At 47.4% G+C, this 28,000-nt stretch overlaps 3 protein-coding genes across 10 annotated transcripts in view; all 3 read left to right on the top strand.

Moving 5' to 3' along the window:
* The first annotated feature begins 3 nt into the window (after positions 1-3).
* Positions 4-16,285, top strand: sort1a (sortilin 1a). Of its 3 annotated transcripts, XM_028999428.1 has the most exons (21): positions 4-404; positions 4,152-4,211; positions 5,487-5,560; positions 5,636-5,738; positions 5,830-5,991; positions 6,996-7,069; positions 7,198-7,247; positions 7,361-7,488; positions 7,961-8,105; positions 8,561-8,716; positions 8,794-8,900; positions 9,939-10,041; positions 10,122-10,290; positions 11,169-11,359; positions 13,347-13,536; positions 13,661-13,777; positions 13,995-14,103; positions 14,195-14,304; positions 14,430-14,550; positions 14,642-14,671; positions 14,786-16,285. In XM_028999428.1, exons 1-20 carry the CDS (start codon positions 195-197, stop codon positions 14,654-14,656), a joined length of 2,394 nt encoding a protein of 797 aa, XP_028855261.1. In that variant the 5' UTR covers positions 4-194; the 3' UTR covers positions 14,657-14,671; positions 14,786-16,285. The 3 variants fall into 3 exon arrangements, with proteins under 3 accessions (XP_028855261.1, XP_028855260.1, XP_028855262.1); XM_028999427.1 differs by having other exon boundaries at positions 14,642-16,285; XM_028999429.1 differs by lacking the exon at positions 4-404 and adding an exon at positions 477-572 and having other exon boundaries at positions 14,642-16,285.
* Positions 16,286-17,193: 908 nt separating this feature from the next.
* On the top strand, positions 17,194-23,466 carry nfya (nuclear transcription factor Y, alpha). 6 transcript variants are annotated; one of them, XM_028998255.1, is made up of 9 exons: positions 17,194-17,295; positions 18,254-18,343; positions 19,031-19,111; positions 19,531-19,677; positions 20,547-20,675; positions 20,752-20,857; positions 20,985-21,133; positions 21,245-21,418; positions 21,727-22,595. In XM_028998255.1, exons 2-9 carry the CDS (start codon positions 18,263-18,265, stop codon positions 21,967-21,969), a joined length of 1,110 nt encoding a protein of 369 aa, XP_028854088.1. In that variant the 5' UTR covers positions 17,194-17,295; positions 18,254-18,262; the 3' UTR covers positions 21,970-22,595. The 6 variants fall into 6 exon arrangements, with proteins under 6 accessions (XP_028854088.1, XP_028854091.1, XP_028854087.1 ...); XM_028998256.1 differs by lacking the exon at positions 17,194-17,295 and adding an exon at positions 22,711-23,466 and having other exon boundaries at positions 17,316-18,343; positions 21,727-21,825; XM_028998258.1 differs by lacking the exon at positions 19,031-19,111 and having other exon boundaries at positions 21,727-22,593.
* Positions 23,467-24,161: 695 nt separating this feature from the next.
* Positions 24,162-28,000, top strand: part of LOC114800740 (S-adenosylhomocysteine hydrolase-like protein 1) — a 19,582-nt gene continuing 15,743 nt past the window's right edge. Inside the window, exon 1 of the mRNA XM_028998472.1 lies at positions 24,162-24,562. Coding sequence (XP_028854305.1) covers positions 24,386-24,562 — 177 coding nt within the window. The 5' untranslated portion in view covers positions 24,162-24,385. The remainder of the gene's footprint in view (positions 24,563-28,000) is intronic.

Here is a 28,000-nt window from a genome sequence, read left to right as displayed (position 1 = left end):
CGACTCTTGTAGCCAACGAGTCGGTGCTTCGAGTTCACTTGACGGCGAAGCTCCGAGGAGAGAAGTTTGTTCGCCAGTCGAGCGTCCCCGTTGCTGCGCAGTTGTGCGTCTCTCGGCTCGCCGCGCATGGGAGATGCGCGTAACGTGCGCGTAGCGGCTCCTGCTTGAACGGACGGGACAGGGTTCGAGCGAACATGGGCACCTTTTTCCGCTGCGCCGCCGTCCTGCTGCTGCTGCACCCGCCGACGGCTTTCGGCGATGGGCTCGCTGCCCCGGACCGCCGCCCTCCACCCGTGAACAGCTTCGGAGCGTCGGAGCCCCGGGAACTACAGAAGAGGAGCCCAGGAGAGGCTTGCCGAGGTCTGCAGGACATCCAGTCCCGGCTACAGAACAACACGCACTCGGTGAGCGCAGACAACTCCTCTTCTACTTCACCCAAACTACACGCTGGTACGGACTTCAGTCACAGATGCCCGCCTTTAGAGGGAAAAAGGCCGCGTTACAAAGTACAGCAAGTAGTAACTACGGCGGTAACTATGGAGAGAAGTAACACGCGCGTTACAATAACTACGGTGAGAAGTAACGGGCACGCGTTACGGTAACTACAGCGAGAAGTAACAGGCACGTGTTACGGTAACTACAGCGAGAAGTAACGAGCACGCGTTACGGTACCTACAGCGAGAAGTAACAGGCACGTGTTACGGTAACTACAGCGAGAAGTAACGAGCACGCGTTACGGTACCTACAGCGAGAAGTAACAGACACGTGTTACGGTAACTACAGCGAGAAGTAACGAGCACGCGTTACGGTAACTACAGCGAGAAGTAACGGGCACGCGTTACGGTAACTACAGCGAGAAGTAACAGGCACGTGTTACGGTAAGTACAGCGAGAAATAACGAGCATGCCTTACGGTAAGTACAGCGAGAAGTAACGACCACGCGTTACGGTACCTACAGCGAGAAGTAACGAGCACGCGTTACAGGACCTACAGCGAGAAGTAACAAACACGCGTTACGGTAACTACAGCGATCAGTAACGGGCACGCGATACGGTAACTACAGCGAGAAGTAACGGGCACGCGATACGGTAACTACAGCGAGAAGTAACGGGCACGCGATACGGTAACTACAGCGAGAAGTAACGAGCACGTGTTACGGTAACTACAGCGAGAAGTAACGGGCACGCGATACGGTAACTACAGCGAGCAGTAACGGACACGCGTTACGGTAACTACAGCGAGAAGTAACACTTCCCTTACAGTACTGTAACGGGCACACGTTACGGTAACTACATCGAGAAGTAATGGGGCGTGTTATGGTAACTACATCGAGATGTAACGCTTACAGTGTAATGGTGCGACATCACCAGCGAGGCAGCGACAGATCCAGGGTCACAGTCGTAAAAAACGTGCCGTATGAGTAAAGACTGCTTTGGTTTGATTCGTACTGCAATCTTCTGTTGTCCCATGTCCGGCTGGCATCAGAATCCGGGCGTCGCCGCGTCTGCAGGGACTTCAGGTGGTATCCGGGCGGGGACGTTTGATGTGCGTTGGGGTTGAATGGAAGTTCGAACCTCACTTGTCTGGGAGTCGGGCACTTATGTAACGTGTTACGTCATGTACTGATGGCGAGGCCTTCGGAGCCAAGGCTGGCGCCCGCTGCCCGTGACTTCATGTCTCCGCTGAGGGATTTTTTTTTTTTCTCTCTCTCCTTAATTCCCTCCGCTGCCTCAGCCTGGGGGACGTTCGGGGGCACGTCCTCGCGCGGCCTGACCCACATGCAGGACACCCGTTTGCGAGGCGGCCGTTACACGTACTCCTACAATGGAGCACAGATTAGTCAGTACTTCTGGTCCTGGTTTTGTGGATTAAGGCAACGTTTGGAAACGGTTTAGTGTTTTTAGAAGCGTCGCCGGGGGGGAGCGCATCAATGTCACGTTACAGTAACAAACGCGCGCAATTTCCCATGATTCAGCAGTCCGAAGTCCCATCTGCGAGGATATTTTTATCCGGGCTGTTTTGAGGCTGGATGAAACGCGGCCCCCCACAGCTTGGAGGTGCCGGGTCCGTGTCCCCTTCTGCCCGATAGACCGTCTCACCGCCCACCTGTCCAAACAGCTGGGGCCGCTTCCTCGTCGGTTTTGATGAAATTCTTTCTTTCTTCTTCGCTCTGGTTTCATTTACTTGCCGAAGGTAAACATCTGAAAAATGGGGGGGGTGGTGGTGGTGTGTGAGCGTTCCCTCTGGCCCCGCCCGGAGATTTTCACTTCTCTCCGTGAAGCTCCACGAGCGGAGCAACGCGAGGGGAGGGATGTGAGGCAGCCTGACGGATGAAGATGTCCGTTTGTTTTCTTCTTTTCCTCCTCATCAAGATTTCGGGGTGTCACACGACATTTGCGTACGGAGGATGTGGCAGTTCTGAAGGATCTAATGCGGGAAACACAAACGAGCCAGTACCCGGGGAAGACGCTGCACCGGGACGCACCATGGGAAGGCGGGGGTGAGGCCCGGGGCGTATTGGTGGAAATGTGATGCCTGTGATGGCAGGCTGCCGCACTTCGAAAAAAAAAGTCCAGGACCCAAAATCAGTTCAACGTGTCTGCTTGGCCGGCAAGTCCTCCAGATCTCGGTCCAGTTGAGCTTGGGGTGGAATGTCCGGGGGGAAAGCCGAGTCGCAGGACGGTGGAATTCTGGATTCCTGATAGCGGAGCAGATACCTTCAGGGGTCACGTTCAGAGGTCATGTTTTGGTGGCTGTGTTAGATTTCCTATTCTGCTCACTTTACCGTCCCCACCGTCTAACTTGAGTCGTCTCAAGTTTGTTCCACAAGATGTAAGCAGGTGTGTTTCAACTGAATAGTGAACACGTGGGAGTAAATGGCCACGTACAGTCATTGCCATTGGGCAACACACTCGCCTGTGAACCAGAAGACCCGGGTTCAAATCCCACCTACTACCATCGTGTCCCTGAGCAAGACACTTAACCCTGAGTGTCTCCAGGGGGGGACTGTCCCCGTAACTACTGACTGTAAGGCACTCTGGATAAGGGCGTCTGGTAAATGCTGTAAATGTAGGTAGATCTCTTCTCTTCCTGCGTTGTCTCCGCCTCCCCAAACAACAGTCACTCAGAGTAGCTCTGATGTTTGCAGCAGGACGCGAATGGACCTTTATCGGGGAGAGGAGGGTGCTTCCTGCATTCTCACGGGACAGATTAGCCCCAGGCCACACTTCAGTGCCAATCCTGCCCCGCGGAGAGTGGTGGAGGAGGCTGTTCCCTGGTGGCTAAAATGCATTGTCAGGGTCAGGCTCCCTAAGGGCCAATAAAGTGTGTGTGTGTGTGTGTGTGTGTGTGTGTGTGTGTGTTCTCTACTCAAGGCAGGATTCACACAGTATATATTCCGAAGAATGTGAGCCAAAGACCAGTTGTCAGAAGATCCACAGTTATCAACAAATTTGTGGAGAAGGAACCTTATGCATGATAAAATGAATCAATTTGGGGGAAAAACATTCAAACTTTCATCAGTTATTATATTGTATTTATAATCTAGCTTTTTATTAACTTTTTTTATTGGCCCTTTTGTTATTCCAGAATGATTTAAGTATTTTATTTTACTATATATAATTATTCACTATTGTGGCCTATAGCTGCTTTTTTCTAGGTGTTTTTCCTAGTATCCAAAAATATTCAGAGATTTCTGTTTACATCTGCTTTGCTGTAATCTTCGAGATGTTATAATATTCTGGTGGAAAGTAATCAAAGTACTGTGATTGGCTCAGATTTAGAGGAGATATGACACACGGTTATTCAGGCTGCGCGTCTGTACGTTATTACAACGTTGTGGAACGTTCAGAGTGGCTTGTTCAGAAATAGGCTTGTCTGCGTCAGATCTCGTACCGACGACGTACCTGCAGGCTGCTTTGTCCAGTTTCGGATGAGAGCCATCTGTCATTGATCACTGTGCGGAGCTCTTTGGGTGGCTGAAGTCCTGTGTGTTTACTGCGCCTGTGGCCTGCATGGGGGGGGGGATCTTAACACGAAGAATCCCAACCACAGACTGACAGTGGGACAGTCAGCATTTCTGCTGTGAAATGTCACATACCAATATCCCCAGCCTGCACGGCGTAACAAATACATTATTCTCTCGTTTGCAGAACGTGTTCAATGACCTCAGTGGCTCGGTGTCGTTGGCCTGGGTCGGTGACGGGACGGGGGTGAGTATCACACGCGCCTCGCGTCACACACTGTATGAGAAGAGGGAGATATTTGACAGGCCGGGGTCACAATGCCACTCACTAGTAGGGATGTCACGATTAAGCGGTTTCACGATTAACCACGATTTAAAACGGCACGGTTAATTAATCGTAACACTGTTGGCGCTCTTAAAAACGTAGATTATGACAATGCTATCAACAGCTTGGTGGCACTCGCCCGGAACAAAAACATTTTACCACCAGGAGTGCACTTCCGCTAGAAACACAGACAGTACAATCAGCGCATGACGGCTCACTTGACTGCGTTAAACAATGGCAGAGACAAAAGCTGAAAACGCTTTATTTCCACCAAAAAAACGATTGAAGTCTGCCATATGGGAGTTTTTGGGATACCCCAAGAATACAGAGGGTCACATTCAAGACGATGGGTCACCCACATGCAAAACGTGCCACAAGAAAGTTTCGGCAAAAGGAGGTAATACCTCGAACATGACTCACTCAGCACCTGCGGGATCATCATCCAGCTTTATACGCCCAAGTAAAGGTAATACAAAATAACTGATTTAAACTATTAGTAGCGAGTTATTTAATGAGTTGGAGGGAATTCAATATAAATGTGTCAAATTTCACTAGGGGTGGGGTAAAAAAAAACAATTCTTAGATGCATCGCAACTCGGGTGTATACACACACACACACACACATAGGAACTTCACTGTAACTCACACATCCACACACTCGTCCGGCTAAGTACACGGACCGAGCTGGTGTTTAATATAATATAAACTGATAGAACTGAAGCAAGCACTCCAGACAAAAGAGCACTCCAATCCTGTAGCCTTTGAATATGTTTATTTGAATAATATGTGAGCTTAAATTAAATTCTAAAGAAAGACTGTTTATTTTTGTTTTAACTATAATGCATCACTGTTTACATTATTATTTATGTTCCAAAAGGCACTACCCATTTGTTTATGTTCCATTTATGCACATTATTGTTTGTTTATGGTTAAGACAGCAGTAAATAAAAAGTAAAAACCTCTAAATAATGTGATTGTCTACATTGTGAAATAATCGTGATAATCGTGAAACCGTGATTATTTCCCAGACGATAATCGTGCCATCAAAATCTATAATCGTGACATCCCTAGTCACTAGTTCACTGACACGTTGGTGTCGGTAGTGGCCGTGGTCACATTTGTGACGTCAGCTGACATACCCCGGGGAATGAGGAGGGTTGAAAGTCGCAGCTCTGACCGCAGACGTTTTGTGCACAGGTTCTCCTGGCTCTGACCACGTTTCAGGTGCCCCTTTTCATGATTCGAATCGGTCAGTCGAAACTTTACAGAAGGTAAGAGTCATTTATGATAGTCAGTTCTTATTAATGGCCGTGATGCATGTTGAATGTTTCTTCTCGTTCGGCCAGTGAAGACTATGGCAAGACCTTCCAGGATGTGACCCATCTCATCAACCACACCTTCATCCAGACAGAGCTGGGCATCGCCATTGGACCAGAAAATTCTGGCAAGGTCTGCTGATGCATACAGATTAAATTGGAATTAAGAAATGAAAGTTTCTGAACTCGTTTCGCACCGTGCTGATCCTGTGGTCATGTGACAGGTCATCCTCACAGGTGACCTGCTGGAGAGGAGTGGCGCTCAGATCTTCCGCTCAGTGGATTTTGGGCGGAGTTTCGCTCAGACCAGCCTGCCTTTTCACCCCAGGATGCAGATTATCTACAACCCTCATAACAGTGACGTCCTTCTGGCCATCAGCTCCGTGGTGAGGTTCTTCATTAGTTGCTTCCTGTTTTCTGCTCTTTCGATCATTAACATTCCTTTTATTTTCTCAAGACTAGTGTTGTTTTCGTCATCAAAATTTATGATGTGAGCAGATGAGATGCAACATAAAGGCTGGTCGTGACTATATATATCAGAATATATTATGTAATATTGTTGATGAATAAAAACGACAGTAAATGTGGTTTACAAGATGAAAACTAGACAGAATCGTCTCTGTTTTTGTCAATGAAAATGAGACAAGATGTTGATTCCTCTTGTTTAATATTATTATTATGCAGTATTTCTGTTTCCTCTGTCGCACAGACGATATCTGCAATTCCCATTCATTGCATTACATAGATTAATATATGCATTTAGATTATTATAGATTTCAGGGTACTTGTGGTGGGTTTTCAAATGGCTGGGAGAAAAAGATGAAGCGATCTTTGAACACTTTCTTTACAGTGAAGTGGAAAAGAAAACAGAATGTGTGGGACTGGAATGAATGTAGAGTACTCTTGAGTCTATAAGGTAATAATAATAATCAGATTTGACTAAAAGAAAATTTTGTTTTTGGCTGTTCTACTTGCACTAAATTGACTGGGTTAAATAGAATTTCATTACAAAAAAGAGACTAAAATACAACTTTCATTGACTAAAACTAGACTTAATTATTCATGGATAAATTTGACAAAAATGAGACTTTTAGTCGACAAAAACTAGACTAAAGTGACATCTGGACGCAAAGACTAGACTAAAACTAAGATTAATATAGGCTGCCAAAAACAACTATACATAAGAACATACCATCTTTCTTGTTGGACCCAGTACCCAGAAGCCCAGAGTAGGTTTTTTTAGCCGATGGTAGTAGCTAAGCGGGTGGCAAACTCACATATGAACCAGATGAATGTTAACCCCACTTACTACCAATTTGTGCCTGAGCAAATTAGTCCTGGGGACACCAGCATCCACTAAATGTATCGTCTCCTGCTGTTTGTGTATCAGAATGACATGTGGCTTTCTGAAGATTTCGGGGTGAACTGGAGGAGGAGCCACGACATGGTCTGCCTGGTGAAATGGTAACAACTTTAAAACACATAATGCATTCAATTGGGTCAGATATTTACTGTTCATGCTTTCCCCATCCAGTGTTTAATTATATTCTTCCATCCCATCCATCTGTTATCACAATTTTCTCTCTATTCAGGGGACCAGAAAACACAATTTTCTTCTCAACAAACCCAAATGGATCCTGCAGTGAGTGGTATTTTTTCAGTTTACTCTTAACTTTGTATTTAATTTGTATTGAAGTCTTCAAGATGCATCTGAGGTCAGCTGAGTGTGTGTCCCTGTGTATGTTCATCTATCAGGTGACCGTGGGTCTCTGGAACTCAAAAAGACCTCAGACTACGGCAGAACCTTTAAGACCATTGGGAGCAGAATCTACTCGTTTGGCCTTGGCGGGCGCTTTGTTTTCTCCTCTGTAATGACTGGTGTGGTGAGTGTGTGTCTGTGTGTGACCATTGTACAGGGTGGGCCATTTATATGGATACACCTTAATCAAATGGGAATGATATTAACGTCCTGTTTGGGGCACATTAGTATATGTGAGGGGGCAAACTTTTCAAGATGGGTGGTGACCATAGTGGCCATTTTGAAGTCAGCCATCTTGGATCCAACTTTTGTTTTTTCAATAGGAAGAGGGTCATGTGACACATTAAATTTATTGGTAATTTCACAAGAAAAACACGTAACGTAGTTTTATTCTTTCATGAGTTATTTACAAGTTTCTGACAACTTATAAAATGTGTTCAATGTGCTGCTCATTGTGTTGGATTGTCATTGTATCCATATAAATGGGCCACCCTGTATACTAAGCTACCTGTCTCACCTAGTTCACAAGTACACCATCAGCTGTACCCTCATGCACAGTGCATGCAGTGGTGTGTAACTCTCTGTGTGTTCCTCAGGGGTCCACCAGGATGATCCATGTGTCCGTGGACCAGGGCGAAGTGTGGAACATGGCCCAGCTGCCCACTGTTGGCCACGAGCAGTTCTACTCCATCCTGGCTGCCAGCGAGGACATGGTGTTCATGCACGTGGACGACCTGGGGGGTCTGTATATCGTCCCTCTGGAATGAATAAGGCTGATATGGTCTGTATTATGGTTAAATTTGATGGCACACTGGTCTATAAACTAGAGCTGTAATCAGGCATAAAAGGTTAGGCCTGAGCCAGACAGAATCAGACCCATCCTTTTATTTACCATTTAATATGATATTGTGTGTACATTTGGGATGTTTTAGAACCAAACCCATAGAACCTACATGTCAAAAATGTCAGCCATTTTTGAAAGTGAAGAGATTGTCATTCTGAAACACTGCAGCACAGCACACAGTGACACAACAAAATGTGTCCTCTGTATTTAACCATCACCCTTGGTGAGCAGTGGGCTGCTATGACACCCGGGGAGCAGTGTGTGGGGACGTTGCCACCTTTTTTTTTTTTTTTTTTTTTTTTTTTTTTTTTTTTTTTTTTTTTTTTTTAACCCTCTGTGCCTTTTTCTACAGACTCTGGTGTCGGCACTGTTTACATATCGGATGAACGAGGCATCCTGTTTTCCAAATCTCTTGAGCGCCACCTCTACACCACTAATGCTGGTGACACCGACTTCACCAATGTCACTTCACTCAGAGGGGTGTACATGACCAGTGTTCTTGATGAAGGTACGTTCTGCTTCCATCTACTGTGCATGCGACGGCATACATTACAGAAGTAAAACTTCTTGCTGTGACCCCTACAGATGGCTCTGTGCAGACGGTGGTGACCTTTGACCAGGGGGCACGGTGGCAACCCCTCCGCAAGCCTTGGAACAGTGTGTGTGACTCCACTGCTGCGAATCCTCACATGGTGGGAGAAACTCTCCATTTGACTTTGTTCATGTTCACTACGAGAGGCACATTCATGATTCTCTTTACATGTTCTAGGCGATCCTGTAATTCCTGTAATATGTTTCACATTTCTACGTTTCTACTTCTTCTGCCAACTTTATTAGGTCCCCTGACATGAATTTTTTTGGGCTTTTATATCGGTCTTGTCGGTCCCCTAATTCTGTATCTGAAGTCTTGTTCCGAAATTCAGCCTTGGTGCAGAATTACAGCCACTTTGATCCAGTCCCACAGTGAGGGGAGGAGAGCGGCCTATAGAAGATGAGCGGGCACCATTCACCAACAACAATGTTTGGCGCTGACAGGAAGTCGTGTCGCCAACAAAATTAACCCGCTGGTTCTTCAGAATCTCATAAGGCGGAACTCATTTTTATATTCAATCACCGAACAACTGCAATGCTTCGCATGTTTGGAAGCCATGACGGTCAGTAGAGATAATGTTTAGAGATAATGTGGGAAATTCTCTGGCCGGAAAAAGCATGAGAAACGGGAGGTGACCTTTCCCCTTATGAAGTCACAAGGGGACAAATTCCAGATCCGACCGTCCGACCTGCCGCTCTCTGAACGGTGAAGCAGAACGGCCAAAACACTCTTTACACCTGTCGCCATTTCTAGCCACCGCAGGACCGCAGACAGACTTGAGGAACTCTTACTAATGTTAAATAATCTCATAAAGTCACATTTTTTATGTCAATGGGACCTTTAACATTTTTGCTGTCTTGTAGCTGTAAGGAAGGAATGCGGCTGACCAATTACTTTGATTGCAATATTAGGAGATATATAATTGATATAATATATTACCCCTTGCGTATTCTGGCCATAGTGGAACATTATTTTACTTGAAAATAGAAGCCCAACAGAGTAAACTCATTTTCAGCCTTTTTAAATGCTATAAAATGCTGTATTGTATAGAAAGACACGAAAACGCTGCACTATAGCTTATTATTAGGAGTCATTCAAACTGTTATTGTATTTTTGTTCTTCTTTTCTGGTCCCACAGTGCAGCCTTCATATCCACGCGTCCTATAGCATCTCCATAAAGATGAACGTGCCGATGCCGCCTCACTCCGAGCACAACGCAGTGGGGCTCATCCTGGCTCACGGTAAGCGCGTCTCCCCACCCACACAGAGAGTTCTGGATGGCGGGCAGTCTCAGGTAACTGGTCTTGGTTGGTTTCTCCAGGGAGCGTGGGGGACGTGGGGTCTCTGACATCACCTGACGTGTACGTGTCTGATGATGGAGGCTACACATGGCTTCGTGCTCTGAATGGACCCCACCACTATGCCATCCTGGATTCGGGGGGGCTGCTGGTTGCCGTGGAACATGTCCCCCACCCAGTCTCGCAGATTAAGTAAGATGTACCTCAGTCATGAGTTTGGCCGCACCTACTCATTTATGAGTCTTTCACTTTTTACATTATAGAACAAAACTGTAGACATAGGACCATGAAATCAATGTAATAAATAAAAATCAATGGCGGATCAAGGCAAAAAGTTGAAGATTCACATCTCTCCAAATCAGGGAGTTTTTGCTGTGACTGCAGCATGTCACACTCTTGGCTTCTCTCCACCACCTTAAGTCAGACAGTGGGGACGGTTTCAAACAGTCCTGAAAGTTCATGCTGAACACTTCCTCATCATTAACTCATGTTAATCAGCATCTCATGAAGCAGCTTTTGATGATGAACAAAGCAGCCATGAAGCTAAAAAGAGGCAACTCTGGAAAAAACGATTCATCAAACATACTTATTACATATAAAACAAAAGTACTTTGTACATAAATGAGTCCACATGTCTCCTATAGTGGCTAAGTGGGGAAAAGTACCTTTGTGGGAAAATGTGCCTTTTATGCAGCGTGTTTGCAGGTTTTGTTGCAAGGACAGTGGAAGAATGTGGTTTTGTTTTTGACCCCAAACTTTTTAACTGACATTTCCCCTCCTTTTTTACATGCCTGCTCTCCAGACCTATTTCTGTTCAGGATGTTATTTTATGGGTGGCTCAGTTTCTGTAAGCAGTGTTTATCATTAGATTACAGGGAATATCATTAGATTTACAGCATTTATTAGACGCCCTTATCCAGAGCCCCTTACAATCAGTAGTTACAGGGACAGTCCCCCCCTGGAGACACTTAGGTTTAAGTGTCTTGCTCAGGGACACAATGGTAGTAAGTGGGGTTTGAACCTGGGTCTTCTGGTTCATAACTGAACTAAATAGCATTTTCCATTTCCAGGTTCTCCACAGATGAAGGCCAGTGTTGGCACATGTTTAACTTCACCGACCAGCCCATTTTCTTCACCGGACTGGCAGCCGAGCCTGGGGCGCGGTCAATGAATGTCAGCCTCTGGGGGTACCGCGACTTCTCGCGGTCACAGCACTGGGTCTCTGTCACCATCGACTTCAGACAAGTGCTCTCCAGAGACTGTGAGTGGCAGTTCGAGGCTGTGTGCCTTCGACCCGTATGTGTATTGTATTTTTGGTTTTTCACATTTTAATATACAGTTAACACTATTCAAGAATCTCCATGGGCACAACAAGGACACAAACATTACTTGTGATCAGACATTATTCAGTGTGTAAAATTGCAGTAAATGGACCGTACAGGGAGTGCAGAATTATTAGGCAAGTTGTATTTTTGAGGAATAATTTTATTATTGAACAACTATGTTCTCAATGAACCCAAAAAACTCAATATCAAAGCTGAATGTTTTTGGAAGTAGTTTTGAGTTTTTAGCTATTTTAGGGGGATATCTGTGTGTGCAGGTGACTATTACTGTGCATAATTATTAGGCAACTTAACAAAAAACAAATATATACCCATTTCAATTATTTATTTTTACCAGTGAAACCAATATAAACATCTCCACATTCACAAATATACATTTCTGACATTCAAAAACAAATCAGCAACCAATATAGCCACCTTTCTTTGCAAGGACACTCAAAAGCCTGCCATCCATGGATTCTGTCAGTGTTTTGATCTGTTCACCATCAACATTGCGTGCAGCAGCAACCACAGCCTCCCAGACACTGTTCAGAGAGGTGTACTGTTTTCCCTCCTTGTAAAGCTCACATTTGATGATGGACCACAGGTTCTCAATGGGGTTCAGATCAGGTGAACAAGGAGGCCATGTCATTAGTTTTTCTTCTTTTATACCCTTTCTTGCCAGCCACACTGTGGAGTACTTGGACGCGTGTGATGGAGCATTGTCCTGCATGAAAATCATGTTTTTCTTGAAGGATGCAGACTTCTTCCTGTACCACTGCTTAAAGAAGGTGTCTTCCAGAAACTGGCAGTAGGACTGGGAGTTGAGCTTGACTCCATCCTCAACCCGAAAAGGCCCCACAAGCTCATCTTTGATGATACCAGCCCAAACCAGTACTCCACCTCCATCTTGCTGGTGTCTGAGTCGGACTGGAGCTCTCTGCCCTTTACCAATCCAGCCACGGGCCCATCCATCTGGCCCATCAAGACTCACTCTCATTTCATCAGTCCGTAAAACCTTAGAAAAATCAGTCTTGAGATATTTCTTGGCCCAGTCTTGACATTTCAGCTTGTGTGTCTTGTTCAGTGGTGGTCGTCTTTCAGCCTTTCTTACCTTGGCTATGTCTCGGAGTATTGCACACCTTGTGCTTTTGTGCACTCTAGTGATGTTGCAGCTCTGAAATATGGCCAAACTGGTGGCAAGTGGCATCTTGGCAGCTGCACGCTTGACTTTTCTCAGTTCATGGGCAGTTATTTTGCGCCTTGGTTTTTCCACACGCTTCTTGCGACCCTGTTGACTATTTTGAATGAAACGCTTGATTGTTTGATCACGCTTCAGAAGCTTTGCAATTTTAAGAGTGCTGCATCCCTCTGCAAGATATCTCACTATTTTTGAGCCTGTCAAGTCCTTCTTTTGACCCATTTTGCCAAAGGAAAGGAAGTTGCCTAATAATTATGCACACCTGATATAGGGTGTTGATGTCATTAGACCACACCCCTTCTCATTACAGAGATGCACATAACCTAATATGCTTAATTGGTCGTAGGCTTTCGAGCCTATACAGCTTGGAGTAAGACAACATGCATGAAGAGGATGATGTGGACAAAATACTCATTTGCCTAATAATTCTGCACTCCCTGTATATGTGTCAATTGGCTATAGAAGAATGAATTAACTGACCACTAACAATAATAGAGGGCAGTGGTGGCCTAATCGGGAGGTTACCGGTTTGAATCCCGATCCGCCAAGGTGCCACTGAGCAAGGTACCGTCCCCACACACTGCTCCCCAGGCGCCTGTCATGGCTGCCCACTGCTCACCAAGGGTGATTGTTAAAAGCAGAGGACACGTTTTGCGCTGTGTGCTGCAGTACATCACAATGACAATCACATCACCTTCACTAATTACAAATGGCCCATTGTTCAGGTGGAGACGGGGACTACGTCCAGTGGCTGGCTCACTCAGACAATACCAACGGCCCTACAGATGGGTGTGTGCTGGGGTATAAAGAGCGATTCCTTCGGCTGCGCAAGGACTCTGTGTGCTGGAATGGCAGGGACTACGTGGTCATGACTGACCCGACGCCTTGTCCATGTACGTTAGACGATTACCAGTGGTGAGTTCTCAGAATAAGGTTGCAATTTTAGGTGTATCATGAATACAATTGTTCATTAATCTTAGCTCATTTTAATGATTTCCATGATTGCAGCATTAAAGCTTGTCACTCCTCCCATCCTCAGCGACTTTGGATACTTCCGCCCAGAGAACAGTTCCGAGTGTGAACCGCAGCCAGAGCTGAAGGGCCAGGCACTAGAGTTCTGTCTCCATGGAAATAAGGAGCAACTGCAGACCAGCGGGTCAGGAACCTGTCTTCATCAGTAGACTTTGTAATTAGTAGCCATTAATGTGGGCATCTATCTCCCATCTAGTCGCTACTTCCCATGTCTGATGAGTTGGAAGGGAAGACATTACAACATACTGACTTTAGTTCTCCATAACTGCTTATCTAATCAAAGCACAGCATGGAAGGTAATAATGACTCTGCTGAATTCATCCACTCTGTGTCTTCCTCAGTTACCGGAAAATTCCTGGGAATCACTGTCAGGGAGGCATCATGCCAGAGCGAAGAGAGATCGACCTGAGCACAAAATGCATCAGCAACATGATCAGACCCGACACACTGGTCAGAAACCCTTCTCTCAAACCTCATATTTTCTAATGTACCCTCAACCTCTAGTGTGGGATTTTTATTTTCTTTGCCACCCCCCACTCAGACCGATTCTCATGTGAGTTTGGCCCCCATTGTGGCCGTTGTGATCTCACTCCTGCTGGTCAGCGCTGCTGCTGGTGTCCTCCTCATTAAGAAGTATGTTTGTGGGGGAAGGTGAGTGCTATTACTTACTTTTTATGTAAATATATCCATTTATCCAGTATGTGTCCCATTAAAACCACTGCATGAAGTGTGACTGTGCTGTCCTAATTGTTCTTTTACATGTCTTGTGATTTAAGGTTCCTGGTGCACAGGTACTCTGTGTTGCAGCAGCATGCCGAGGCCAACGGTATTGAGGGCATTGATGATTTCAACATTGATGGGTCCAGCAAGATGCACTACCACGATGAGTCGGATGAGGTAAATTTAAGTGTTAAAGTGACTCCGTTCATTGATACAATATGACAAAATGACTATTTTAGACTGACCCTTTATTTTTGTGCCGTTTTAGGACCTCCTGGAGTGATTTAAGAGGAAACTAGTGGGTTCTGCATGGAATCTATCCCAAAATGGGAATAAAGAGCAATTCCCACAAATGTACTGTGTGTGTGTGTGTGTGTTCCCCCTTTACAAATACTGCACCTGCTGCTTCTAGTGCTTCCAGTCTCCAGGCATCTGGCCGCTGGTGGAGACGTATTCCCACAGTCAGACGTCCCCTCGTCCCTTCATCCGCTGGACAAGCTGCCTTGGTACAGTAATCCTGGATCAGGACGTAATCCTGGAAATTGGAGGAAGTGCTAGTTCTCACAGATTTCCCAGGATTCTTTGGTGGTTCTGTTGACAGCAGGATTTATATTTAACCCAATCGTTTGACCCCCCCAAGGAGCGATAAACTGTCAAATAAGGGGTATCACCGGTGACTGACCGATAATCACAACTGGGATATCGACTTGATCTCAAAGTTGGTGCCTTCAACTCCTGCACCCCTAAGCGCCCCCTGCAACTCAAGTGCATGACGTCCGTGAGAAACATCAATAGGCTGGCAGATATTATCAGATATGATCCATTCTGTACAGACAGGACTGAACTGGTACACAGTTTGCTATGCATGGATGAGGAAGGGCGTGGCTGTGAACCGCCCTCAACTCTGATGGTCAGATGAAGTCATCTTCCCTCCTCAACAAGAGCTTATAATCATTCTTTCATTATCACATGGCAGAAATGTATTCATCGCCCTAGCAATCAAGTATTTGATATTTGTTTACGATTTGCATATTTGCATTTTTCTCTTTTCCTCACCAGGGTGTTTTTTGGTGGTTTGACTTGTGTGCATTAGCATAACACATTAGTCAGAAGCTCCTATAGGGTGACTTTTCAGAACCTAACTTCATATTGATTTTAAGGTTGCATGAACATTGTTACTATAATTTACCCCTCATGTTCCTTGATTTAACACTGTATGTGTACAGGTCCTGTTGTGTAGGTCTGAGCAAATAATCCAACTTTTTTTCTACCTAGAAAGATTACCTCAGGGTCTGTGTGTTTAGCTGAACGTGCCAGTGGTGGTTTGAGATGACTTGAGTTGAAAGCTACAGGATTCCATTTTGTTGGAAGCAGTTTTATAAGCTATTGGTGTCAACGTGGTCTGACGCACATCCGTAAAACCTGCAATTTGCTTGTGCTGAGGGAGCATTCCTTTTAGGAAAAAATTATTTGACCCCTGACCCCGTTGTGACCTTGGCCTTTGAGACGGACCAAAGTCAGAGTGAGTCGTTGTAAAGATTTAGTCTGGGCCAAAATGGTCCTGCATTTGTATTGAAAGAATTCGTTGGACAAAGATGAAGCTGACGCAAATGGAGCTTCTCAACTGTCTTGACCGTTGCTGTCATCTTTTTTTTTTTGTGTGTGTGATTGTAACATGTTACATTTTGTTAATTGAGTCTTCCTGGAATAAAAACAGTGTCACTAATGTGGCACACTTGAGCTTAAACCTGGATGCTTCTCTGCAGTTGAGTGGGTGATCATCTGGTGGTTGATTTGATGATGTGATAAATTAGGGGGACATGTTTTGTTTACATGAGAGTTTTTACTGCAACTCCTTTGCAGTATGTCACATATTATTTTTCTTTTTAATAAATGCTTGTCCCAAACTACAAACAAAGATCTTGCATTGTTTTATTGTTTTTTTTAACTGCGTGGGGCAGTTAAAGTGATTGCACAGTGAAATTTGTCCTCTGCATTTAACCATCACCCTTGGTGAGCAGTGGGCAACCATGACAGGGAGCAGTGTGTGGGGACGGTGCTTTGATCAGTGGCACCTCAGTGGCACCTTGGCGAATCGGGATTCGAACCGGCAACCTTCTGATTATGGGGTCTAGGGGGTAAGGAAGAGGACCCATAATCAGAAGGTTGGCGAATCCGAACCCAGATTCGCCAAGGTGGCAATGCCCACACGCTGCTCCCCAGGTGCCTGTCATAAAAGCTGCAGTGTTTCACAATGACTGCACATTTCTCAGCCTTTTCTGCACATTTACAGCATTTATTATTAAATTTATCAGACGCCGTTATCCAGTGCGACTTATAATCAGTAGTGACTGTGACAGTCCCCCCCCTGCGACATTCTGGGTTAAGTGTCCTGCTCAGGGACACGATGGTAGTAAGTGGGGTTTGAACCTGGGTCTTCTGGTTCATAGGCGAGTGTGTTACCCACTAGGCTACTACCAACATGAAATTATTGCTACTTTCACTTCTTAATAATCATTACGTGTATGTTTTGCACTTCCTGAACATGTTTCAGAGTTACTGTTGGGAAGATGGAAAATATTTAAGTAGGTTCAACCCTGACTAAAGCACTGTGTGTGTGTGTGTGTGTATATATACATATACATTTTTTTTTTTTACATTGCTTCAAATAAAAAGTGTTTTTTCCGCACTCGTTCCTTTATAATTATGTGGAATTTATTGAGGCCTGCAGGTTCGGGGGCGGGGCGACTCGTCCCGGCGGGGAGGGGCGTACGGGCCAGGGGGCGGGGTCACGGAATCCTCCCTCTTGTGTTTGTTGGCGGTTGTCCGGCGGCGCCATTTTGTGCTCGCCTCGGGAGCGCCGTGATTGGGCTCGGGCGGCGCGGCGGAACCAATCAGAGGGACACCGGCGCCGGCGAGACGGTGAGCGGCCTGCCGGCTTCCAGGGGCTGGGATCCGGCGGTGGGGGATTGGCGTGTCACTGGCCAACCAAAAGAGTAACGCTTAAAAAACGCGACGCTAACGCCGGCCGGCGGCTTTATTGGCGTCCCGGGCGCTGCCAGAAGCTCCCCGGTCCCTGACGGGCCGGAGGTCAGCCGCGGCTAAATTAGCCCCGCGGCCCATCGTGTCTTACTGACCCGCGGTCGTCGCGGCTTGTACCCCCGCTCCATCCCCTCAGTCGCGGTGTCCTGGGTCACTTTGCGCGGCTTCGAGGCGGCAAGAGGAGCGCGGGTTCGCGGCGTTCCCGCTCGCCGTCTTCGGGGCATAAACACTCGGGCGTTTATACCACTAAAACCCCGCCAGAGTCCCATAAACCGGATTAGTTGGCGTTAGAAATGAATCAAATGATCGTAGCTGTTTCAATTCGATAAGACGATAAAGATTCTGGTGCTGCGGTGTAAGATGTGTTTTTAAAGATCATTTTAAGCTTTAGGTAACAGATAGAACATCGCCGATGTCCATTTTCTCCCTTTGTTGTTCTCTGCTATGGAGCAGGGGACAACGCCTTCAGTGTAAAGCCATTTTAAGTAATGGATCACGAAACGAACCATAATTTACATTTACAGCATTTACCAGACGCCCTTATCCAGAGCGACTTACAATCAGTAGTGACAGGGACAGTCCCCCCCTGGAGACACTCAGGGTTAAGTGTCCTTCTCAGGGACTCAATGGTAGTAAGTGGGATTGGAACCTGGGTCTTCTGGTTCATAGGCGAGTGTGTTACCCCCACTAGGCCACTACCACCCATCATGGTGTAATCCGGTATCAGTTATTCTGTCCCACCCCGATAATCGCCCCCTTCCAGTGGCAGAGCCGACGTGACGGTCCTTTCTTCATGTAAACGCACATGTAAATGTACAGGGACGGGATTTGCGTGCAGGTCGAGGCCATGGAGCAGTACACGACCGCCACCACCAGCACCGGCGAGCAGATTGTGGTGCAGGCCGCCAGTGGGCAGTTACAGCAGCAGGTGAGTGGGGTGCAGGGCTCCGGGCTCGTTTTGTAGCACAATTTTATTATTGTTGTTATTATTGCTAACATTAATTGTAATAGCTCAGGACTACTCTGTTTAAAGGTCCCCTGACAATTTTTTATATTTTTTTTTTGCTTTTATATTGGTCCCCCAATACTGTATCTGAAGTCTTGGTGCAGAATTAGAGCCTCTTTGATCCAGTCCCACAGTGAGATTTCCCAGGACCCAGGTCATCAACACCGTTCACCAACCACAATGTTTGGCGCAGACAGGAAGTCGTGTCGCTGTTTATCCAGAAAAAAAAACAACAAATTTTTACATTCAATCGCCCAGCAACTGCAGTGCTTTGCACGTTTGGATGCCATGGCGGTCGGTGGGGATAATGTTTTAGGGGAGCGGCGGGAAATTCTCTGGGCGGAAAAAGCATGAGAAACAGGAGGTAACCTTTCCCCTTATGACATCATAAGGGGACAAATTGCAGATCCGACCGTCTGAGCTGCTTTTTTTTTTTTTTTTTTTTTTTAATATACACTTATTGCCATTTTTTTGCCACTGCAGGACAGAACAGGCTAGGGAACTCGTGGTAATGTTAAATAATCTCACATGGTGAAATTTTCATGTCATGGGACCTTTAAGCGTGTGTCTTGTCCGTACCCCAGTAACAGTGTGTTATTTTTGGCCCAGGGCGCTGTGGCTACAGTCCAGCTGCAGGCTGAGCCCCAGGTAGCCCCGGCTACGGGGCAGCAGGTCCAGACGCTCCAGGTAGTGGTGGGGTATCTGGGCCAGTCACCTGTCTCGTGACCACGCTGCTCTGAACGTGCTGCCATGTCGCTGCAGTTTTCAGTTGCTGTTTGCATGTCACGCAGTCCTCTTGAAGCACATCATGTACGTGTCAGTATTTCTCACTGATGCATGTGTCAGACCAGGAGAAAATGGTGTCCTTACAAGAAAAGATCTTTCTGAATGCCTGGAGATTTCTGCTCAGGAGCATCTGTGTTTTTTTAATACATCAGTTCATTTGTTCATTTTTGTCCATCCGGATAACGATTTTCTTTGAGATCGTTGGCTTGTTTTTGTCACTTCACGAGTGGCTCTCTCCCTGCATGGTCCATGTTGACGTCGCTCGGCTGGGTTAAAGCGAAGTGTCCTGTGGACTCATGACCTCTACATTGTCCCCCTCGCAGGTGCAGGGACAGCCCCTGATGGTTCAGGTGAGTGGGGGGCAGCTCATCACCTCCTCTGGACAACCCATCATGGTCCAGGCCATGCCGGGCACTCAGGGCCAGACCATCATGCAGGTGCCCGTGTCCGGCGGGCAGGGGCTTCAGCAGGTGAGCACTGTCAGAGCATGTTGCACAAAGCAACCTCCCCCAGAAAAACAACCCTTTTGCCGCAACTTTTCATGCCACAAATTCAGGCCTTACAGATCGAATCAATCACAAAAGTTTATTGTGAGGTCTTGGAGGGGCTGAGAAGGCTACGCTCTGGAGCCTTGTGTACTTTGTGTTAGTTGATCTTCTTGATCAGGGGTGTCCAAACATGTAGAGAAATGTGTGAATGCCACCCACCAGAGGTGAGGAATACTGGCTCACGTGCTTGGTTTCATAGTGTCATCCATAAAATCACACAATTCACATAAATCTTGCACTAATAGCATGGCAGGGGTGGCCTAGCGGTTAAGGAAGCGACCCCGTAATCAGAAGGTTGCCGGTTCGAATCCCGAGCCGCAAAGTTGCCACTGAGCAGATCACCGTCCCCACACACTGCTCCCTGGGTGCCTGTCATGGCCGCCCACTGCTCACTAAGGGTGACAGTGTGCACCCTGTGCTGTGCTGCTGTGTATCAATCACTTCACTTCTACTTCACTTTTTTACCAGCTAAATAACTGCATGTTTAATTATATGCTAATGTTACTCACTTGGTGTTACCTAACCCCAAGTGAGGGGCGTCCGGACTGTTTTAGAGATGTTTAAATATTCATCACATTATGGGCTTCCTACACACCTGATTCGCTATTAACCCTCCCAATAGCGCCACCTTGTGCCAAAACTAAGAAGTACAATGTGATTTTAACAAATCTTCTGAGCGGCCAAATGTCACTATTTTTAGAATGACCGCTGTTTTAGATGTAAGTAAAATGCATGTACAGCATGAAGGTGGCCCGGCCACGGACAACTTACCAGCCTCTGTCTCGGCTCAGATTCAGCTGGTGCAGCCAGGTCAGATCCAGCTGGGTGGCCAGACCCTGCAGGTCCAGGGTCAGGCAGGACAGACGCAGCAGATCATCATACAGCAGCCACAGACTGCCGTCACGGCCGGACAGAACCAGGTTCGACGCGCGTGTACTCGACCGCCCGTGTGCGTTGGGCGTGCGCGTGTTTATATTTGCCCGTCGTGCGTTTCAGGGTCAGCAGCAGATCGCCGTACAGGGGCAACAGGTGGCTCAAGCAGCAGACGGCCAGACTATTGTCTACCAGCCGGTGAACGCTGACGGTACCATCTTACAGCAAGGTATAAACGTCCAGTCCAGTCCATGCACTTTTATCCTGATCTGAGTTGTAACAGTGATTATTTATTAATGATTATTTATTGTCCGATGTATGCCGTTCAACTGGCCACGCTCTGCTCCTCCCCTCAGGAATGATCACCATCCCGGCTGCCAGCCTTGCTGGAGCGCAGATCATCCAGGCCGGGGGGAACACCAGCACCACCAACAGCGGCCAGGGGACGGTGACCGTCACGCTGCCGGTGTCCGGGAACATGGTCAATACCGGGGGGATGGTGATGGTAAGACCTGGCTGAGATGAATATCTGGCAGAGACACCTGATGGTGGCAGATAAATAGGATTCCCTTATCATTGCATTTGTTTAGTTGATCACATACTTACCTGCTTCCAGATGGTGCCGGGCGGCGGTTCCGTACCTGCCATGCAGCGCGTGCCCCTCCCAGGGGCGGAGTTGCTGGAGGAGGAGCCTCTCTACGTCAACGCAAAGCAGTACCACCGCATCCTGAAAAGACGACAGGCACGGGCCAAACTGGAGACCGAGGGCAAGATCCCCAAGGAGCGGAGGGTGTGTGTGTGTGTGTGTGTGTGTGTGTGTGTGTGTGTGTGTGTGTGTGTGTGTGTGTGTGTGTGTGTGTGTGTGTGTGTGTGTTTAAAAGTCTCATTTTAAACATATGAAGTAAGTTTGTATGGAACTAATTCCTGATGAAGATATTTCTGTTTTGACCACTAGGTAGCGCTGTGGAACTGCTTGTACTAAACTAAAATCCCCCAAACCCCCAGTAGAGTCTCTCACTTACAGAGCAGTTTCTGGTGTGATCCTGTAATATACCCATGTAATAGTTACGTAACGTACAATCTCTTTCATTCAATCAGAAATACCTGCACGAGTCTCGCCATCGGCACGCCATGCAGCGGAAGCGTGGTGATGGTGGACGCTTCTTCTCGCCCAAGGAGACAGAGATGACCTTGCAGGTCAGCACGGGGGCCTTGGCTGATGGGTTAATCTGCTCCAGTTCCAAAAGCAGTGCTCGAGGCGAGGGGGGGCGGGTACCAAAACGAACATCCCACCGTTCCGTCCGTTGTATTATTTTATCAGTGAATGCACAGGTCTATTGAGTGTAAACAAGAGGGCATGCACCAAATATACCTCGATAAGCTGCAAAGCAGGTGACGGCAGGTAATATCGGAAAATCCATCCAGGCGGCGCCACAAACGAAGGAAGGAAATAAAAAAAGTTTAACATTTCAGGCAAGTCAAGAGTCAGAAATATCAGGTCACACTTTTTTTTTTTTTTTTTTTTAATAAGCCCACCATTATGCTTGGAGTCAAGTTTACGGTAATGTTACCAGAGACATCGAGGCAGGTAGGCTAAAGTGCACGTCGCCGCCATTAATGTCGTCAATCGTATTGCAGAGGAATCAGATTGTCTACTGTAGCCGTGACAGTAGGCCACACACCAGTATTTGAGTGAAAACTCGAAACAGGACTGCTTTGGCACGTAATGTTCACACCATGCATGTCGTTTTAGGACAGTAGAATATATTAATTAGGATTTTGCTAAAACAACGGGAAAAAAATGGCACACGGTTGGTCTCCCACCATGTACACTGTCATCAGAACAAAATATGTCCGATAAACGATAAATTCCCCCCGATTTATTTTTTCAACTCCACTGCTGCACTGAACTGGACACATTTGCGCATGTTATTGGCAAACAACTTGACTGCGTTCGTTCAAACTGTACATGTATTTCTTTTTTTTTTTTTTTTTTACATGTCTCATTTTTATGTAAACGATGATCTCTGGGCTAATGAGGGTTTTCGTGGGTTAATGGTCCATCTGATCTCCTCCCAACAGGTCCAGACAGAGTCAGGCCAGGTTGGAGAGGAGGCGGTTGGGCAGATGATCCGTGTGTCGTAATCCAGAGATGCCTGTTGAGTGTGTGTGAGTGTGAGAGAGAGCGAGTGTGCAAGCTGACTCAGTGTCACATGAACAGTACTGTGCCAACCAGTGAGGTCATCGTGAACGTGAAACCTTCCGTTTTACTAGGAACAATTATTTATGATCTGCTGTTTGCATGTTGTTGTTTTTTTTTGTTTGTTTTCTTCCTACGAGGGAAGTAATGACGTTACATTTCTGTCGTAAAACCGCGTTGATGTCGCAGCCGCCGTTCATCGACGGGCACCGCACTGCCATTTTGGAAGCTTTTAACAGGCAGATATTTGGGGTTTCGCTTTTCAGCGAATGGCGGCCATCTGTTGGTCCTGACTGAAACACTCTTTATTAAACTGGCAGTTTTGTATTTTGTAAGGATTTCTAAACCATCTAGTTTAGACAAAGAACTAGAGTAGCACTTGTGCAGTCATTGCAACATTTGAATTTCTTAATTTTAGAGAAAGTCCTCTTTTTACAATATTATGAAAAATATTTTTTTTCAAAAGTAGTAATAATCAAGGGCTAGCAGTTTTTTTGTATGTATCTTGTATGTTGCATGAGACCGTGATGTGATGTAAATGAACAAATGACGTGACTCTTACGTTGCATTCACAGTGTTCGAGTTGCTGTAGACGTCATATTGTGAAATATGATCAATAAAATGTCAATCTGCTCTCATTGCATTGTTTACGTGTGTTCTTTTTTTTTTTTTTTGTGCAAGTTAGAATTGGACAACCCAGACGAAAGACCGTTCTCAAAATGTACTTTAAAAAATGTACGTGCATCATTCAACAGCGACCTCTGGAAATTAGCGTATGTTTCATTGAAACGCTTGGTTTTTTGAATACCTTGCAGTGATCCTGGGTTTGAATCTTTTGCGACGTGGACTTTTATTTTGCCTTCCCGGGCGAAGTAAACCGCTGCGGTCTCTGCGCTCTTGCCGAGACCGACGACTCTTCATTCACACTCGGCTGTTGTGCGGCCATGCGGACAAATTCACGTTGTTGCTGCGTTCTAATGTTTAAAAAAAAAAAATCATCACATCATCATTGGATTCAGCTATCTTACAGAAAAAAAAAAAAAAAAAACACGTAATCGTTTATTAAATTAAACAATTCTTTTGGGTGATATTTTCAGTCATCTTTTGCCTGCTAGCGGTGTTTAATTTTGCCTTCAGAATAAGAATGGCCCGTTATGATCCCCAGTTCTTAATGAAGCTTGTGTGAAATGTTTAATTTACATCTACTCGGAAAATTGTTGAATATAGAATGTAGGTAAAGTAGACTTATTTTATTTTATTCTTATGGTTCATTCGTTCAATACCCAGCTATGCAGAGTAAGCCAATCAGATGCTGAGTGTGGAACACGTGACCCAACGCGGAAGACGGTGGCGAGTCGTCGATCTCCCCGCCGCCACACCGAATTCTACACACGGCGCTAAGCGGACCCGCATCCAGTCCACTCGAGATTATTCCCAGCATGACAGCGGCTCACGGGCCCGCATAAGAGCCGCCCCACGCGTCACGCAGCATCGCGGCTTCACCACGCCGGCTAGCGCGGAGAACCAGGAAGCAGGGCCGAGTCCGCACGAATCGCCATGTCCGACTCCGCCGGGGACTCCAAGTTGGAGGTGAAGCAGGCCAGCAAGGAGGCGAAGGAGAGCGAGAACGTGGCGGAGAAGTACTCCGCGATGACCGTGAGCAAGAACAGCGACGTGACTATGGGGGAGCTGTCCGCCTTCAACACGGTCCCCGCACACAAACCTGTGAAAAAGGTGAGCGGCGTCCCTTCCCGGCGCCCCACGACGCGACACGACAAGGGGTCCCACGACACGACACTGCACATGGGGACACGATACGAAACGGGGCCCACGACACTGCACCCGGGGAAACGACACGACACGCTGCCCCACGACACGGCACACGGGGACACGATACGGCACCTCACGATACGAAACGGGGCCCACGACACGATACGGCACCCCGCTACACAACACGGCGCCCCACGATACGAAACGGGGCCCACGACACGATACGGCACCCCACTACACAACACGGCGCCCCACGATACGAAACGGGGCCCACGACACTGCACCCGGGGAAACGACACGACACGCTGCCCCACGACACGGCACACGGGGACACGATACGGCACCTCACGATACGAAACGGGGCCCATGACATGATACGGCACCCCACTACACAACACGGGGCCCATGACACGACATGCTGCCCCACGACACGACACTGCACCTGGGGACACGACACGGCACCCCATGACATGGCACACCACCCCACGAAACGGCGCGACACGACACTGCACCCAGGGACCCTTTCCCAGCTTGAGGCCCCCAGGACCGTGTTCATTAATGTGCTTTTGAAGGGTGTAAAGTTGATGAGGCCGCCGAAGTGAATACGGATGTGCTGAGCACCCCAGACTGCTTGGCATCGAACTTCCCTCCTGGCAGCAGTTCGTCTCCTGAGTTACCATCAGCCCGGCCGAGCAGGCAGCAGTGATTGCTGGGATACGAGTCAGGTGTCAGCAGGACCGCCCTCCTTCCCATCGAGCCCCCAGTAATTCATCAGGAGGCCCGATTAGAAACGGGCTTAATTAACGGCCGCATTAACGCGTTGGCGCGTTCGGGGTCCCGTCATTAGGATTGGGGCGCGCCGATCTGCAGGATTATGCAACTGCCGCCGCATCCCAACTATGGCAGCGCAGCGCCTCAGATCCCAGACGAGTGAACCGCCGGCGTCCCGTAAGACGCTCATCTCCGAGTCCGATTTAATAAACCACGCGCCTCGCTCAAGGAGGAGCCCTTTCTCTACGCCCTTCATACAGGGTGTGACCACGCCACATGCCGCTCGGTATATTACTACGAAGACGTTGTTTTGTTAGTTACCCGGCAGGAGCTGGGTTGGGGCTGCAGGTGTGTTACTTCCTGTTTGGTGAGGACTTTGGTAATTTGCCACTTTGACGCGTCACACTCGCGTCTTAAAAATGGTGAAGTAGCGTAAAGTAGGTAACATTCCTGCTCACGGACTGAAGAACGGACATTAATTTCATTTACATTTACACAATTTTCCAGACGCCCTTATCCAGAGGGACAGGGACAGTCTTCCCCCTGGAGACACTCAGGGTTAAGTGTCCTGCTCAGGGACACGATGGTAGTAAGTGGGATTTGAACCTGGGTCTTCTGGTACTTAGGAGAGTGTGTTACCCGCTAGGCCACTACCCACCCGTCAGCGAGCATCTCAGGGTCAACTTTTTAATCTGCTAGACGTTGCCCAGCTGTCCCTGTTCCGTAAACCCCCTGTTCCCAGTCCCTGTCCTCGGGCAGATGTGAAGACAGATGTGCAGAGCACCCCGGATTGCATGCAGTTTGTCTTCTGAGTGACCAGTCCAAGCAAATTCAAATCAAAATTCTAATTTTATTTGTCACACACACAGTCATACATGGTATGATGTGCATTGAAATGCGACTGTACAGACCACAGTATTACAAATATTGCAAGTAAACAATGATCCAATATGCAAATATTGCAAATATTACACTTTTATGCCTTTACATAAAATATGTGTAACAGGTGGGGTGAAGGTGTGCAAATGAGTGAAAGTCAATGTATAAGATTAAAAAAAGCGCAGAGATTTTGTGCAGCGAGTCCAGAGTGGTTGAGCAGGCAGCAGGGATTGCTGGGATACGAATCGGGAATTTCCACTTCCCTTCTAGCCCTGTGTAATTAATCAGGAGGGGCTGCACAAAAAATACATCAAGACCTTCCTCTTTAGAGAATATTTAGACGAACTTGTAACCTTCTTCTTGTCTGACTTCTGTATAGAAACTAGAACAGAGTGAATAAAAAGATTGTATTCATAGTTGGGGGTCCTAGTGAACCAGAACTGATCACTTCATCGATTGAAACATGGAAGCACGTTGTAAGTCGCTCTGGATCAGGGCGTCTGCCAAATGCATTAAATGTAAAATGTAAATCGGAAAATTCTGGAATCTCCAGGAACTCCTGCCTTCTTTCCCTTCACTCTTGAATAAAGAGGAATTCGAGTGGGACGGCCCGGCCCCTTGGGTCTTGGTGTCTTTCAGTTCCAGAGGGCAGAGTGCACTCGGTTCATCGCCTCGGGGAGGGAATCCGACCCGCAACGTACCGTCGTGCAGCAGCAGGCGTCCGTGTCCGAGCTCTCAGGTGGGCGGGGGCTTCTTCTCCGGAACATCTTGTCTGTTGGTTCAGGTGGGCCGTCGGCATCTAGTGCTGAAGGTTGCGCAAGCCGGAGGTGTAATGTTTCACTCGGAGCGTTGTGCATGCAGGACAGGAGAGAGAGAGAGAGAGAGAGAAAAACCCGCGGTGGGGAACCAGAGTCGTCCAGTAAGACCGGTTCTGGGAATGGATCCCATACGCTGGACATAACATTTACAGCATTTACCAGACGCCCATATCCAGAGCGACTTACAATCAGTAGTTACAGGGACAGTCCCCCCCTGGAGACACTCAAGGTTAAGTGTCTTGCTCAGGGACACGATGGTAGTAAGTTGGGTTTGAACCTGGGCCTTCTGGTTCATAGGCAAGTGTGTTACCCGCTAGGCTACTACCACCCAACAACACGGACCCTAGGACATTAAGGTATGCCCTGTATGTAGATTGTCCCGTCCTGCACCCAGTGTCCTGGGACGTTCTCTGCTACGTATAGAGATTTAGCGTGTGGTTCTAGGACGAGGCCTGTGGACGGAAAGGAGAACGGGTGCGGACCCGGCGCGGTCATTAGAATAATGTTGGCTGGAGCGACGGCAGCAGGGCCGCCCAACGACCGGATTGGACTTTACTCACCGCCGGTCCCGCACTGATCCTTGTGGCCCGTAACACGCATAGAAACGGAAATGGACGTGCGCCTCGTCGGGCCGTTATTACGGTAGTCCGAGGGCAGGTGTGGGATCAGGCTGTTTCCCGCAACACGTCCGGGCCGGATTTTCCCATTTCGCGACTAATCCTCCGTGATGGAAACAGTGGCGGTGACCCTCCGACCCTTCGGAAGCCGATACTCTCCTGTCGTCTGTCACGACGGGGCTTCGGCCCCGAGGTCCGCCGGTCGAAAACGCGTCCCACTGAGACAGATATGAGTTAACGTTCGGAAATATCGGCTGAATCCGGTAACAATGAACAATTGGAATGATGGATTTACCCAGACACGCCCTCTCGGGGAA

This window comes from Denticeps clupeoides, chromosome 12 (genome assembly GCF_900700375.1).
Source record: "Denticeps clupeoides chromosome 12, fDenClu1.1, whole genome shotgun sequence".
Classification (NCBI taxonomy): domain Eukaryota; kingdom Metazoa; phylum Chordata; class Actinopteri; order Clupeiformes; family Denticipitidae; genus Denticeps; species Denticeps clupeoides.
Note: the sequence above shows the minus strand (reverse complement) of the source record. Positions and strands in the feature narration are given on the sequence as shown.